General features: G+C 44.7%; 1 protein-coding gene across 1 annotated transcript in view; it reads left to right on the top strand.

Annotated features, from left to right (window-relative positions):
- Positions 1-16,510, top strand: part of npr2 (natriuretic peptide receptor 2) — a 93,218-nt gene that overhangs the window by 10,440 nt on the left and 66,268 nt on the right. The window contains exons 2-5 of the mRNA XM_024803215.2: positions 3,641-3,816; positions 12,597-12,710; positions 12,925-13,060; positions 14,417-14,511. Of these exons, the coding sequence (XP_024658983.1) occupies positions 3,641-3,816; positions 12,597-12,710; positions 12,925-13,060; positions 14,417-14,511 (521 nt within the window). The remainder of the gene's footprint in view (positions 1-3,640; positions 3,817-12,596; positions 12,711-12,924; positions 13,061-14,416; positions 14,512-16,510) is intronic.

The raw sequence follows: 16,510 nt of genomic DNA, 5'->3' as shown, positions 1-16,510 counted from the left end.
GAAGAGTAGAAAAAGACTAAATGATGAAATATCCCATGTTTTTGTATAATATTACATTTGTCGTTTCCTGTGAAAACTTTGCTATGTGATGTGAATTTTATGAGTCACATGGACACTACAGCATAAGTATATTTAATAGCTAATTCTGAAAGTTACCAAAATTAATTATAGTCATACAAATCATTACATAATGTATCATTAACAAGTGTTAACTGTGCTCTCAATAATTGTGGCATTATGCTCAGTTTCTGCATATTATTCTTAAGACTGAAACACCATAAACATCACATTTTCTGTGTTTTCCTAAAGAGACGTTTTTTGCTTTAAGCCTATTTTTAAAATGAGCATCATTATCTTGAAACAGCGTTGTTTGGAGAGTAAAGCGAATAGGAAGGAGTTCGTACGAACACCCGCCACAAATACATGCGTTACTGTATGTGTTATTTCAGTAAGAGAAAATACTGACAATTGTTTGTGTTTAGATCTGGGTCAGTGTCAAAATATGTGCATGAACAAAACAGAACGCAGCAGGATAGGTGGCGCATGCCAATTTGTAAAAACACAGAAGATCCTGACACAATAGCAAATGTTCTATTTTGCAATGCCTAGTAATGCTTCAAAAAAAGAAAACACAGAGCACTGAAAACACAACCTTTCTGTTAGAGGTAAAACTGAAACGCGATTATATAAATCATGAAGCCATCTTTAAAAAAACAAAACAGAATTTAAATCAAGATTTTGGTTTAAAAACAATCTTTAGAGTCACTTTTAGGTACTTTTCTATAACCCTCTGTAAACACAGTGACTTCTGCAACACAAGAGGACATTTTCCCTCTGGCTGTGTAACGTGTTTATTTTGGGATCGGTTCAGCAGACAACAGAGCTACCTGGCATGGTGACCCAAGCTGGAAGAGCTGAGGGTTGAGGTTGAAGCAGCAGCAGCAGCAACAGCTCTAAAACATGAGGAAATGCCTGTTAGTTGGGAGCCTACTAATGGAAAAAAAATGTAACTTTTTGGGGTTAAAAAAATGACTCAACAGCAGGAGGGTGTAGGTGGCAGGGTGAAGGTAGTAGGTAGAGACACTGCCAGAACCTGGAAAAAAAGTTTTCAAGTCTCTGATCAACTGAATAGTTTAAAGGTAAGCTTAGAGTGAGTACTGTCAGAACTGGACACATTAATTTGTGTTTTAGACATTTAATTATGTTTGTGTTCCTGGTGCAGTGTCTTATGCGTTTTATGTAATTCTGTTTTTGGTTAATGGTTTAATTTACAAACATTAAAAGTGTAGGTTTCATAAACTGCTTTTTTTTTTTTTTTTTTTGCAATAATCAAATTTATGGCCAGAATATCTTTATCTAGATAAATAACTTCTTACTAATCTAAATCTTGTAAAATCCTTTTTTTCATCGATTCCCAGATGTTAAAGTTAATCGTCACACCTGGAGATTAGCTGCTCCAATCATTTTTATTAGAATTTAATGGATTTGGACCATTTTTAACTCAGTTGGTTCAGAGACCTGGAAATGTCTGAAAACATCAGGTTAAACCACAAAACCAAGGGAAATGTTCCCTTTGTTGAATCTTGATCTAAAACTTGGGACTGAATGGGTGAGTTGTAATTTTGTTTGCTTTTTCTTTTTTAAAACCATTTCTGATTCTAGTAAATATTTTGACAGTTTTATTTATGTAAAGCTCTCAGATTATAGTTTGTGTATTGCCAAATATACTTTTTTATTTTTTATTTTTTTTATCTCCAGTACCCTTGAAATATTTATAATATTTAGTCCAGTATTCTTCTTTCTTCACTTGTTTCCACTGTTCGAGGTCCTCTGAACTAATATCCACCCCAATCTTTGTACAGCTTTTCTCTCCATCTTGGCTTGCTCGTGTATTTTTTTTCTTTCCTGCTACAGACCATTTTGTTGTAGCCTGACATTTATTAGAATCAGGCATTGCAAAAGTTGAAATAAACGCCAGCTGTCGAAGTGTATTACCCACTACTTAGACTGTGCTGTTCATTTCAATATGTGAAACCACAAGAAACTGTGGAAAATGTGTCACACTGCTCTGGTTTTAATAGAGATTATTGGTGTTGTCACAATGATAGCAAACAGAGATCAATTAGATTTCAAGGAACCGTATACATGTTTAATCAAAGCCACAGGAAATGTGCTGATATGAATATCTAGCAGCATCTGAAAGCATGAACATTCAGTAAGTGTTAAAAAAAATGCAAGTAAAGTAAATGTCAGTGTGTTTCCCCTAATATTGCTGTGAGCTGATGTCCCACCCTAAAGTGGTGTTGAACAGTAGTTCTCCAGGCTTTCTGAAGGTCTTTCCAAGTCTGTCATTTGTCACTGGCTGTTTTTTTCACTCATTTTCCTATCCAGTCCTGACGAGTTTTAGAGGAACCTTTTTTTGTTTGTTTGTTAAGCCACTTAACACTGTTCATTCAAGCATAAAAAGCACCTAACTCAAGGGGTGGTCCAGCGTTGTGTCTACATACTGTATAACAACTTACAAAGAATCCATTGTAAATTGTATATTTAGGCACTAACAGCCTGTACAAAATTTTCTTTAGGTGAATCTACTAAAAAAAAAGCCAAAGATAGGTTTTACAGACATAAGAAAAAAGCTGTTAGCTGAATACTTAGGGTATCTCAGAATGCCATCTAACATGTCCTTAAGAGATTTGAAAAAACTGGACCAGTGGAGGACACAAGATAAACCGTATCTGGAAGTCATGTGCTTACAACCCCCCCCCCAAAAAAAAAACAAAAAAAAAAAACAAAAAACAAAAAACAAAACAGGAAAAAACCAGCAAAGACCTGATACATGACCTGAGATGACTGGCTCTTTAGCTGATCCTTCTACTGTTCACTGAAACTTCATCTGAATAATCTCAGTGTAAAAGTTGCTGTTTCTTAAGAATGGGAAACAGGGAAAAAAAGGTTTAGGTGTACCAAGTCTAAAGAACTGGACTAGCATCAGTGGCAGTCCAGTGCCTTTAAACTGCATTTCCATTTATGTTTGCAGATTTCTCAGAAAGTGGTGCAATTATTTCACCATTTAAAATGTAAAGAAATGAGGGGTGGCCTTTGCTTGGTACCGTAGTTAAAGACAAAATCCGCCTTCTGCAATGCCGACAAAAAAGTTTAGCATGTTAGAACATTTATTTCCATAGTGCATAGAGCACAAGGTAAGTGAGAGATATGCTAACAGACAGTCTAAGTCAGGGGTGTCCAACTCCAGGCCTCAAGGGCCAGTGTCCTGCAGGTTTTAGATATCACCCTGGGTGATCACCTGGGATATCACACCTGAATCCAATGATTAGTTCATTACCAGGCCTCTGGAGAACTACAAGACATGTTGATGAGGTAATTTTGCCATTTAAATCAGCTGTGTTGGCTCAAGGACGTGTCTAAAACCTGCAGGGCATCGGCCCTTGAGGTCTGGAGTTGGACACCCCTGATCTAAGTAATCTAAGTGGTGTTAAAAATGACATGATATGAGTGATCATTTATCTAACACCAGACCTGGATCTGCTAAAATATGATCTGAACCCAGCACAAGATGGACTTTTTTGGTATGTTTTTAAAAAAATTAAAAAGTGATTGGTTGATGCTTTTCTATTCACAGTCGTGTACATCTGTGGGCCCTTGGAGACGTTTATGACCATCATGGAACAGTTTCAGAATGATATCCAGGACCCAGAAAACTATGCTATCTTCTATCTGGATGTGTTTGCTGAGATCTTGGCAGATCGCAAACCGTGGCAGAAAGCTGACTGGGCTGATCCCATCAAGGTTTTTAAGGTAAAATGAACACATACCTTTTTATGCTTGGATTTATTAGATGCGGCAATCACTGTTTCATTTGCTTTGCTATTGGAAATCACACAAGACCGCCATTTGGCATGGGAAATGGTAATCTCGCTTAATTGAGTGGCATTACCATGTTTCAGTTACTGTGTCCATTGGGCTGAGTAAACTCAACATGGCTGTGGAAATTAAAAAGATGTGAAGCTTTTATGGTAATGACAGACATGTAGATGAAAGACTTGAATAAACTCTTACAAGCTGGTAAGATTGGTTCATCTTACAAAGTTGAACCAATTTGGTCTCTTCAGTCTCAGATGACACAAATTGTTACACTTTGACCACTTTAAAGAGGGAAATTCTTGACATTAATGAATCGGGGGATGTGTTTTTACAGGAGGCCTTTTAGCCCTATAAATGAGTGCACTGAGAAATAAGAAAGTAGTCACAAATGTGTCAGTTGACTAATTTATCCCCCTAAATGTCACACTGGCTCCCCCTAATTCTCTTAATGAAGCATTTTCAGTAGTTTTGAAGCAGAGTAGCCTTTGTAAAATAAATCTTGCATAATAAATGGTGGATTAAGACATAATGTACAGCATATATTTGCCTAAATTCCCAATAATAAGGTAAAACATTAACTTTGAATAGCTGGAAAATGTTTTTGTAGAAGATTTAGTAATGAAAGGAAGTGCTTGTTTTGCAATGTTGAAACCATGAACTGATAAACACTGTGTCTCTATCTGTTCATCTGAATCTGAACTTCTTCTAACCTTCTGAGCTGTAAAGCCACATTTTTGGATCTGATATTTTTCATCATGAAAGGTGTTAATTTGTCTGCATGCCGTAACAGGTCTCATTATCGCAATATGCTTCCTTCACAGCAATAATTGCTTGTGGAAGTTTGTGGTAGGTCTCCAGTAACTGTTGTAACATGAAAACCAAGCTGTAGAATTTCCAGATAAGAGCAAAAAAAAGAACTTGTTTTTTTGCGAAAAACTTGTTTTGGTGACTAGTGTATCAACAGAATGAAAGGTCAGTAAAGGTAAATATTTGCACTGAAACGTCTGGGTCAAAATTTGATTGCTAGACTAAAGGTCTCTCTCAGCACTTGTGCCTGCAGAGCAGTTTGTATTGAACCAATTTTCGAAGTCATTAAAGAAGTAACAACACACTCTATCAGGCTGTATTTGTAATTGCGCGACGAATTATAAGACCAATAGTGTTTTTATGTTTTTTCGAAACACATATTCTACACTGGAGAGGGTTTTGTCTAAGCAGCTGCTTTATTTTAAGACCTGCTTTTCACTGAATAAAGTGTGAATTAGTCACCAGAGTGAGGGATGAGTTGCTGACAAAGGTGTGAGGAGAGTAGTTCAGTTATGTTGGAGTCTAGGTTGAAAATGGGTGGATGGATGAAAAACAGGCCTTTTAAATTTTTGTTAGTTGCTTAATACAAATAAATAACTATGTATAATAAGCATACATGTATTTCATTATATTTGATGTTTAAGTTGGTACCTTGTTTTAAAACAGCGATAACCGTTTCTTGAATATTTTGCAAGTCTTTGTGTTTTGTTGGAGGTTGTTGAAGTAGCTCCCTTCTTGTTTAGTTGTTGGCTGTAACGTATTCTGAATACTTTTGATTACTTAATATATTATCATGCTGTTTACAACTACATGAATGTGATTTATTACTATTACTGAAGGTCCGCGGCTCCAAACCATAGTAAAGGGACCTCAGACTGATACGGTGGGTTTGTGTCGGGCTCGTAGCTGAAAACTAGCTTTACTTTGTTGTCTGGGTCAACTTTGCTAGCGAGAGACAGAGAGAGGATTTGAAAGGCTGCTCCAACGGAACTTATTGTTTCGGAGGAAAACACGAACACAGCATACAGTCGAGTCTTAATAGCTTACTTACAACTGGGCTTGTCAGGCATTCTTCTTGGCTGCAGTGGTTATTATTATATTTACATGCTTCCACCTTCCGTTTCTGCTCGATGACAGCTCGTACTTTTCCACTCTCCTTTTTCTCCCTCCTCCCGCTCACAGACACATAACGGGTATGGCAGTCCATTCTCCCTGCAGCACGGACTACACTGCCCATGATGCTACATTCTTTAGGGCTATGCCTGTAGCATTCTGCCTATTAGCTTAGCACAACAACAACAACAACAAAAAGGCGCTCTCTCACCCAGGAAACATACAGTCGCAGAGGGAGCGCGTGTCACCCTGTAACCATGGCAACCGTAAGGCTGCCGCCTGGAACAACAGAACATAACTGTCAAACAAAACCCAAACAGGCCTGACCCGCGACAATATGAAACAGGAAAATACCGCCGTGTAATCCATTTATTCCAACAAAGTAACTGTATTCTAAATACCACCTTTTTAAACGGTAACTGTAACGGAATACAGTTACTCATATTTTGTATTTTAAATACTGTAGCGGGTCAGGGCTATTCGGGGTTCTGTTTGTGATGTTTTGTTTATGTTACCATAGTGATGGGTGACGCCCTCTGGCTGTGACAGTGTGTCCTTCCGGGGTCAGAGGGCGCCCTGTGTGTTGTTGTTGCTGTGCTGTTGCCGCGTGCTAGTTAGCTAGCGGCAGTGTTCTTCTGCAGATGTCAATAAACTGCTGTGCTCCCTGGCTAGCTCACGGGAAGCAAGACCAAACGATACCTCCATCTCCTCCTTGTCTGAGCTCGCCACATTGGTGTCAGAAGTGGGATAGCTCACCCTCGCCGTAATGGAGAGAGACATTCAGAGGCTGGAGCAAGCTGTCGAGGAGAACATTCCCCGCTTGGGAAACTGGCGATTGAAGAGAGAGGATGTGAGCGGCCATGTAAGTCCCCCGACGGGTCCCGATGGCGCGAGCGCGGCGTGGCGCGAGCGCACCGCGGCGGCGACCCGTCGCGACAGATGCTAGGGCAGTGCTTCATGGGCTACCTCTGTTGACCCACACGCCGAGCCCCCAACTGCGAGCAGTCATGCCTACCACGCCAGTTAAGGTACCGAAATACAACGGGCTAACCCCGCTAGAGCCCTACCTCTAACAAGTGCGGCTGGCCGCCAGACATAGTGGCTGGAGCGAAGAGGAGACTGCTACGCACCTAGCGCTAGCATTAGAGGGAGATGCACTGCAGATACTCCTTGACCTAACCCCGGCAGAGCAGCATGAGCTCCAGGCCCTCACCGCGGCACTCGAGAGGCGATTCGGGCAGTGGCACTCCACTGATCAGAGCAGAGAGCAGCTGACCAACCGGAGCCGTCGACCGGGAGAGAGCCTGGGCACCTTTGCAGCAGACGTGTTGCTGTATGCTCGTCGTGGCTACCCGGAGTTTCCAGCAGCAGCCCGTGAGGAGCTTAGCCTGCATGCTTTTCTGCAAGGACTTTTCCCAGAGCGACTACGCCAACACGTCCGCCTGGCCATGCCTCAGACCCTCCGTGAGGCGCTCATTGAGGCTGAAAGGGCCGAGCCGGTGCTCACCTCGCGACCTAACCAGCAGGCGTCCCCCCCAAACTACCCCCAAATCAGAGGGGGTCGCCGAGATGTCCCAGCTGCAACCCTCGGTGCCCCGGAAGCGTCCTCGTTGACTGACCAACCGCTGCTACCGGTGCGATGAGCCTGGCCACGTGGCGCATGACTGCCCAGCACCATCTCCGAATACCAGAACTACGCAGCCTCAGGGAAACGAGGAGGGAGCGGTGTAGCGAGGGGACCACCGCTCCAGCTTCCTGCCCCCCTCCAAGGACAATGCACAGTGGTGGGCCGAGTTGGGCACCTCAAAGGACTCTACCTGAGCTGCTGTGTTGAGGACCAGCCATGCCAGGCCCTGGTGGACACGGGGTCTACCATTTTCCTGATACGACCTGGCGTGCTCCCTGAAACATCCGGGCCACTGGTGAAGGGTTGGTTGCCCACAGACACCCAGCTGATGACAGTGACGGGGGAGAAAACTGTTATGCGGGGGAAGAAACCGTTGCAGATCCGAGTGAAGGATCTAGAGCTGGTGCACGACTTCTGGCTCGCCGACATTCAAGACCAGTGCATCATTGGCCTGGATCTGCTGAGCCGCTGGGGGGCCTGCGTCGACACCGCGAAGCTGGCTATCACTCTTGGCGCAGAGACTTTTGCCCTCCAGCGCGGCCAAAAGCAGGGAGCGGGGACGGGCGTCGGGCAGCTGCCGCTCAGCAGATTTCGGATGCCGGTGGCTCCGGGTCATCTCCACTCGCCTCAGCCTCTCAACCCGACAAACCTCCTTCGACCGAGACCATCGAGGCTGTTGATGACCTTTGGCAGCAACAGCGTAGGCCTCAATGTCGACCAGCGCCAGCGGTTGAGGTGCCTCCTGGACGAGAATGTGGACATCTTTGCCGCCAGTCACAAAGACTGTAGGCAGACGAGTCTGGTCCAGCACACCATCGACACCGGCTCTGCTTAGCCCATCCGTCTGCGCCCACACCGGCTGCCCCTCTCCAAACGGCAGGTAGCGGAAGAGAAGAGCCGTGAGATGGCTGCGGCTGGGGTGATCGAGCCGTCCAATAGCCCATGGGCGGCACCTGTGGTTCTGGTGGGGAAGAAGGATTGGCAGCCCGAGGTTCCTCAATGCAGTCACCAAGAAGGACTCGTACCTGCTGCCGCGGATCGACGAGGCCCTAGATTACGTTACCGGCTCCAGTTGGTTCAGCTCCCTCGACCTACGCAGCAGTTACTGGCAGGTGGAGCTAGCCCCCGACGCAAGGCCTAAGACTGCATTCACCATTGGACAGGGGCTGTGGCAGTTGAGGGTCATGCCATTTGGGCTCTGCAATGCACCAGCGACGTTTGAGAGGCTGATGGAGAGGGTGCTCGTGGATATCCCTCGTAGCCGCTGCGTTGTGTACCTGGATGACCTGTTGGTGCACGGTGGCGACTTCGACCGACAGTGCACTGTCTCACCTGAGCGAGGTCTTCAGTGCCATCCAACGAGCTGGGCTGCGGCTCAACCCCGTGAAATGCCGGCTGTTGGCGAGCAAGACCACGTTCTTGGGCCATGTGATCAGCGCTCGAGGTGTCGCCACTGACCCCGCAAAAGTGGCTGCGGTCCGGGACTGGCCGACTCCCTCAAACGTCCAAGAACTGCGGAGCTTCCTGGGCCTAGCCTCCTACTACCGTTGGTTCATCAAGGGGTTCGCGACGATGGCCAGCCCCCTCCACCGCCTGACTGACAAGGGACAGCTGTTTGGCTGGGGGGGATGCCTGTGCTGCATCTTTTGCATAGCTGAAGGAGGCCCTCACCAGAGCCCCAGTCCTGGCCTACCCCGACGCCCGGCAACCTTTCATTGTGGACACTGATGCTAGCAATGTAGGAGTCGGGGCGGTCCTTTCCCAGCAGGACGAGGCTGGAGAACGGGTGGTGGCGTACTTCAGTCGTGCCTTGGGGCGAGCCGAGAGGAACTACTGCGTGACCCGGCGGGAGCTGCTGGCCGTAGTGCTAGCGGTGCGGCACTTCCAGCCATATCTGCACAGCTTCCTCCTGCGCACTGACCATGTATCTCTGACTTGGCTCCTGAACTTCAAACACCCAGAGGGGCAGGTGGCCCGCTGGCTGGAGGTCCTTCAGGGTTATGACTTCGAGATCCAGCATCGGGCAGGTCGACAGCATGGCAACGCTGATGCCCTCTCCAGACGGCCCTGCGTAGCCGTCGAGTGCCGCTACTGCCTGCGACAGGAGGAGCAGGCCCAGGAGGTGCTGGAGGTGGCTACTGCTCAGGCCACAGCCAGCGGAGGGGGGTGGCTCCCATTGACAACGCAGCAGCTGGTTCAGGTGGGGGCCTGGCTGGAGGCGGCGCAACGCCCCGCCTGGATGGGGGTGTCGGGACAGGAGCCCGAGGTGAAGGCCTACTACTCCCAGCACAACAATCTGGAGACCCACGACGGCCTCCTGTACCGGAGATGGCGGGTCCCTGGTCAGGGCAGAGATCTCCTGCAGCTGTTGGTGCCTCGGTCGCTGCGGTCGCAGGTGCTTTAGCTGGTCCACGGCTCGGTGGGGGCAGGACACTATGGGAATGCCAAAACTCTCTGCCGCCTCAGGGGACGGTTCTACTGGCCTGGCTGTCGACCGGATGTGGAACTTCATGTGCACTGCTGGGACACCTGCACGGCACAGAAGGGCCCAACTCAACGCTCCACTGCCCCCCTTCAGCAGTACCTGGTGGGGGCCCCAATGGAAAGAGTGGGAGTGGACGTCCTAGGGCCTTTCCCTGTCATGGAGTCAGGGAACTGGTATGTGTTGGTGGCTATGGACTATTTCACGAAGTGGCCAGAGACCTACGCGGTGCCGGACCAGAGCGCAACGACGACGGCCGAGAAGCTGGTGGAGGAGATGTTCACCCGTTTTGGGGTCCCGGCTGAGCTCCACAGTGACCAGGGGCGTAACTTCGAATCTAAGGTCTTCGGGGAGATCTGCCGGCGACAGGGGGTGGAGAAGACGAGAACCACACTGCTCCACCCACAAAGCGATGGCTTGGTTGAGTGCTTCAACCGCACGCTGGCCACCCAGCTTGCCATTCTCACCAGCCGCCACCAGCGGGATTGGGACCGACATCTGCCCCTGGTCCTTTGGTCGTATCGGACTGCGGTGCAGGAGTCCAGCCAGTGCACACCTGCCGCTCTGATGTTTGGACGGGAGCTCCGGACGCCTGTGGATCTGGTGTTCGGGTCCCCCCCCCGAGCCGGAGATTGATGGTGGGCCAGAGATGGACTACTACAGGAGGCTGAGGGAGCGGCTGCAGGTGGTTCATGACTACACCCGCCAGGCCCAGGCCAGCTCCGGAGTACGACAGAAAAGAGCCTACGACACCAAGTGCCGAGGGGGGTTTTCATGCCTGGCGACAAGGTTTGGGTGTACTGCCCGGTTCGCAAGAGAGGAGTGTCCCCCAAACTCTGCAGTCACTGGCAAGGGCCGGCGGAGGTCGTGGAGCGGCTAACAGAAGTGGTGTACCGTATCCGCATGCTGGGCCCGGGGCGCATGGTGGTGTTGCACCAGGACAGGCTCTCACCGTACCGACCGCTCGCTCCGGCGGACGCCGGGGCAGGGGATGATGGTGGCACCCCATGTTCTGACCCGAGTGACTTTTCCCCCGCCGGTCGAGACTGGCTGGTGCACCAAAAGAAGGCACCTGGACATTTGCAGGACTTTGTGTGGGGTAATGGGGTCGTCGGGGACGACTGACCCCTTAGGTGGGGGCTATGTAGCGGGTCAGGGCTGTTCGGGGCTCTGTTTGTGATGTTTTGTTTATGTTACCATAGTGACGGGTGACGCCCTCTGGCTGCGACGGTGTGTCCTTCCGGGGTCAGAGGGCGCCCTGTGTGTTGTTGTTGCTGTGCTGTTGCCGCGCTGAGCAGTTAGCTAGCGGCAGTGTTCTTCTGCAGATGTCAATAAACGGCTGTGCTCCCTGGCTAGCTCACGGGAAGCAAGACCAAACGATACCTCCGTCTCCTCCTTGTCTGAGCTCGCCACAATACGTAACGGCGGTACATGTATTCCGTTACTCCCCAACACTGGCGGTAACACTCAAACAGTTTATTTTGTTACTTGCGTCATTGAAACACAAGCTAAGTGTGTCTTTGTGACACTCATTTTGGGCTTCATTTATTACCATGAATATACTGTTTTCACAGGACTCTATGAATGCTAACTGTAACTAAGTACACACCACCAAACACTTATCTTGTTGACTTAATCTCTTGCTTAGATTGTGGGGGAGATATTCTAAGATCTTAAGATCCGATCAAAGCATTTCAGCCATGTTGAAGTCTGGGTCGTTGCAACACCTTCAGTCATTCAGCCATTCTGTTGTGAACCTACTGCTGACGTGCTTGAGATTATTGTCATGTTGCATATCTCAGTCTGTGCCAAGCTTTAGCTGTCAGACAGATGTCCTCATATTTGACTCTAGAATCCTTTGATATACAGAAGAATTCAAAGTCGACTCAATGACTGCGAGAGGATCAGGTCCTGTGGCCACAAACAAGCCCAAACAACCACCACTGTGTTAACTGTCACCAAATCTGATGCTGTGCATTATGGCCAAACATCTCCACTTTGGTCTCATCACTATTCAAGAACTCATGTTGTTTGTTAAGATGCAACCTAAGCTGGATTTGTTCAGTGTTTCACTAATATTTCTCTTAACAACTTTAACGGCATTTCTTTTTGTATTATCACAGACTGCATGTTTAGGTGGTTACACATTAGGTAACTCGGGGTATTACACAGCCAAGCTGTTTTAATTTACATTTAGTATGTGTTTCTTTCTAATTTACTATGATAGAATTGCTACAGCCAGGGAATGAACAGCTGAATATTGAGCTAGATTGAGTCAACTAGGACTTTAAGTGTTCTAAAAGAGGGTCTTCGTGTCTCATTTCAGATATATACTATGGACCTACTTGGTTAGTGCATTCATTGTGGAAGGATGATGTTGTCTCCGATTAAGCACATCAAATTGTGCGCTTAGCAGAAGTGATGATTGACACATTTGATCGTGATTGTTATGGTCACTGTGCTTTTTTTTTTTTTTTTTTTTGCAAAAATGTATTAACTTCTTGTAACCCAGCACATATGTAATGCTACAGTTTTTCACAGTGAAGATGACTTCAAACAATGGCAAAACACATCTAAAACATTTTGATCATCCTAAGCACACCATCAATGCTCTTGATATTTTAATACATCTCTCATATCTATCTTCACTCTTTGTTAACATTTCCGTCTTTGTGCTTCCTCTAGTCTGTTTTCGTCATAACGTACCGGCCTCCTGATAATCCAGAATACAAAGACTTTCAGAAGAAACTCCATGCCAGAGCTCAGAGGGATTTTGGTGTGCACTTGGAGCCGTCGTTGGTAAGTTATCACCTTTAACATATTTGTGAGTTCTGATTAGAATCGTAACCTGCTTAATGTTTTTTTTTTTTCTTCAGATATTCTGTGCAGAAAAAAATTGATTTGCCCTGTGTCATTGTCAGCACTTAATGATAAATGATGTTTATTGTATTATTGAATGTTTAAAAGGGCCCAGTGTAATATCCACATGCTGCTGTTTGGTCTCTTCTTGCAGATGGACTACATCGCTGGCAGCTTCTATGATGGTTTTGTACTATATGCAATGGCCTTACAGGAGACACTGGCAGAGGGGGGAGCCCAGAATGACGGCATTAACATCACAATGAGGACACAAAACCGCCAGTTCTGGGGTGAGTAGATTTCTGTAAATTTGTAACAACAAGTCTTTCAGAGGTTTCAGAAACTAAAAGACAGCGACAGTGAGCCTTTCTGTCGCTGTTTGATCTTGCATCTATCGCTGAATGTTCATGCATGAGACCTAATGCAAAGTATGGATTTAGGTCTCCACCACCACTTTAAACACTGCCATTCATTTCACCCTAAAGCCGTTACTGCACTTCAGATAACAGGGAACAGTACTCGCTGCGAGGCCAAGTGACCAGCTGCACATTATCATAAAGCACCGTTGAACCCAGAATGCGATTAAAATGTGCCCTTTCAACAGCATAATTACAGCATAATTGAACCGTTATCACACAACACTCCTGCTTGATGTGCCCGCTCACACACTTCCTTGTTTACTTTATCAGCTGCCAGATCTGCACTCATATCAAATGGAAATAAGCAGAACAATAACAGCGTTTTTGGGGTCAAAACATTCGATGAAAGCTCTCATCTTTCTCCTCTTGTTGGTTTTTTTGTTTTAGTTTATGTGCAGGCACTCAAACGGTGCTTCAGTTGTGTTGCAATTCTCAGTTTTTTTATTAGGACTATTCATGTGTGGTAGATTTTCCAGCAAAATCTTAAAAAACTCAGTGTCCTTGTTTCCAGATATTTGAACCCTTATGAAAAAAATCATTATTATAATATCCATAATAATAACTTTATCCAAACAGTGAAGCACTTTATAAAAGTGCTATGCAAAAAAAGTCCCATATTAGGTTAAAGAACATTAAAGATTAAGGAAATGCTAACCTATAGAAATTTGTTTTCAACAGTCGTTTAAAAGAAACAAGATGATTAGCTGGCAAAGTCCACATTTTTCTGTTGTGGGGCTAGTTGATGTACCAGAGACCCAGCTTTGAATCCTCGATGTCACAGTTTCATTTCTGTTACTTTTATTTCATACATCATTGATTTAAAAATTTTGAATTTGGACCATTTCAAGCTATCAGTGGTGCCTCTGTGGTTCAACAAATGCACTTCTTTTGTTTAGAGGTTACACAAAAGGCTTTTGGTCAGGAGAATACTCAGCGTAAAAGCTGCAAATGGAGTTCCCGTCATGCAATTATTATATTAAACACAAGTCACGGTTACGGTTAGGATTTTCACACTTGTTGTGCACTTTTCAGCAAAGGATTTATTGCTGTTAGTCTGACTGTTGCTTATGCTATTTCCTAGTTATAAACAATTTAGAGAAAGTGCTGTCTATGAGCATTTGAAAGAAAAATATGAAAACTCCTGTGTGCATGGTTGGCTTGTTTTAAAACACCACAGATCGCGATCCACTGTCAAATCTTTAATGTGGCCGTTCTTCGTGTTTTCAGGTGTGACCGGACTTGTTTCCACAGATGAAAAAAATGCCAGAAATATTGACGTTGACCTGTGGGCGATGACCAACCAGGAGACAGGGGAGTACGGGGTAAGTCATGGTTTTATAGTTTCATTGAGGGTTTTGAAAGATATTTTAGCTGCTCATGAAGATGTTAATCTGTGACAACACCTTATTGGATTTTACTGTGATAAGCCCTCAAGGCTTGGTGAAGACTCGGACTAAATTTGTGCATTTTGCACAGTAGGGAGATTTAAAGATTTAAAGATATAGGAAGTGCTTTCCAACATATGGCACGTCTATGACAGAAACACCTAGGCACACAGAGTATCAGAGCTGCCACAGTTATCAGTGGGATTTGGCACAGTTTTATTAGGAATTAACTGGGCTGACGATGAGTGTTTAATACGTTTCACTACCAAACAATCATTTTCTCACAAACCCATTTCATCCATAAACTTTTATTTCTCAGTTAAACCAGTTTTTGGCACAGTGTAGTGAGCAAAGACTTATGATGCATACCAACTGGTGTGGAGAGACATTTGTTGCATGTTCTTCCCCAGCTCTCGCTACCCTCATTTCTTCATATCGCTATGCAGTTGGCTTGCTAGTGAAGGCAAAAAACACACTCCAAACTTGGAAACGCCAAACTATTAAAACTTGTGTCATCAGCTGGTGCCCTAGCCATGTTTACTTTCTAGCAAATGGAAAAAAGTAAAAGGTAGGGAAAATAGAGGATTTAATAGGGTGTGCACAGATTTGTCTTCTTCTGGTGCTAAAAAAGTCGAGATTAAACTTAAACTGTCCTAATTCTTTTAAGGCTTCTATATTTAATTTATTATCAAAGTGGTTTACTTTTTTTATTAGATAAAAGAAAAAAACACAGGTAGCAAAGCGTTATAGCTTCTTCAAAGTATTTTTAATCCTTTACATCATCATTTTAGTTGTATAATTTCATAAAAGATGATATTATTGTAACGAAAATACAGCTTTAGTACTGAATTATTATAAATAGTGTCATTTGGAGTCATCACATGACAAAAGTTCTTAATTGTACTTTTCATTTGAACTTTTTAATTCAAAAATGTTTTTGTTGATATACTAAGGTTACCATCTCTTTCTCTAGATAGATTTGCTGAATATACATATTATGGCTGGGACTGAACTAATAATACCAAAGAGAGTGCTTTCAGATTCTTTTAAATAAACCTTGTCGTTCTTTCTACTGCAGTGTTTTTGCATGCAGCAAGCTTCACTGTGGTTAATATGGTGATTAATTTTTATTGGCTTATCCCTTAAATAAACTGCCTGGGAGAAGAGTCACAAGCAGTTTAGTGCAGAAATACTGTAGTGAATGCAAAACAAATTCATATTTTATTTAATATTCAAAGTTTATACGTTTGCCTCCTACAAAATAGTCCCATTACTGAACACTTTTGATTTACACTTCTGAGGTTTCAACAAAAAATGAGATGTTGACACCAAATTATAAACAAATTGCAGACAGCGAGAGACTAATTTACTGAATGTGTCGCTAATTACTGTACATTTTCCCCAAAATTCTTCTCAGCATTATGTGCAGTTTTAAACCACAGCCTTTCCTCATGTTTGGCTTTAGACGCAGTGAAATAAAATGTTTGACATCATGCACGGAAAGTGGTCTGTTTGTTAGATATTCTGGGGTCTTGACCTCTCTAATGATAAGATGCATAAAACCTCAGTTCCCCCAAACAGTCCGATGAAAATATTTTTGTATGTTGTGCTCTGCAAACACCGCTGTGAACGGTTCCAGTGTGTTTTTTTTCTCCCTGAGGGCAGAATAAGTGGGTTAGCTACACATGACTTCAATTAGAATTTCACAGTGGTCCTGAGAGGCTGTCAGTGTGACTTCCTGGTCTCATTTATCCCTGGGTTGTAATTGGTGGATTCATATTGACCAGCAGGCTAATGAAAACATCACATGAGCAGTTTTAGGTTTCAACCTTAACAATATAAAAATCTATGTTCATCTTTGCACAAGGGGAAAAATCCCTTTAAGAAAATAAGAAACAGATTTTTGTAACTGAATTGAACATAGCTAGAAGTTTTT

Source organism: Maylandia zebra, linkage group LG7 (genome assembly GCF_041146795.1).
Source record: "Maylandia zebra isolate NMK-2024a linkage group LG7, Mzebra_GT3a, whole genome shotgun sequence".
NCBI classification, from domain to species: Eukaryota; Metazoa; Chordata; class Actinopteri; order Cichliformes; family Cichlidae; genus Maylandia; species Maylandia zebra.
This window is presented reverse-complemented; position numbering and strand designations above follow the sequence as displayed.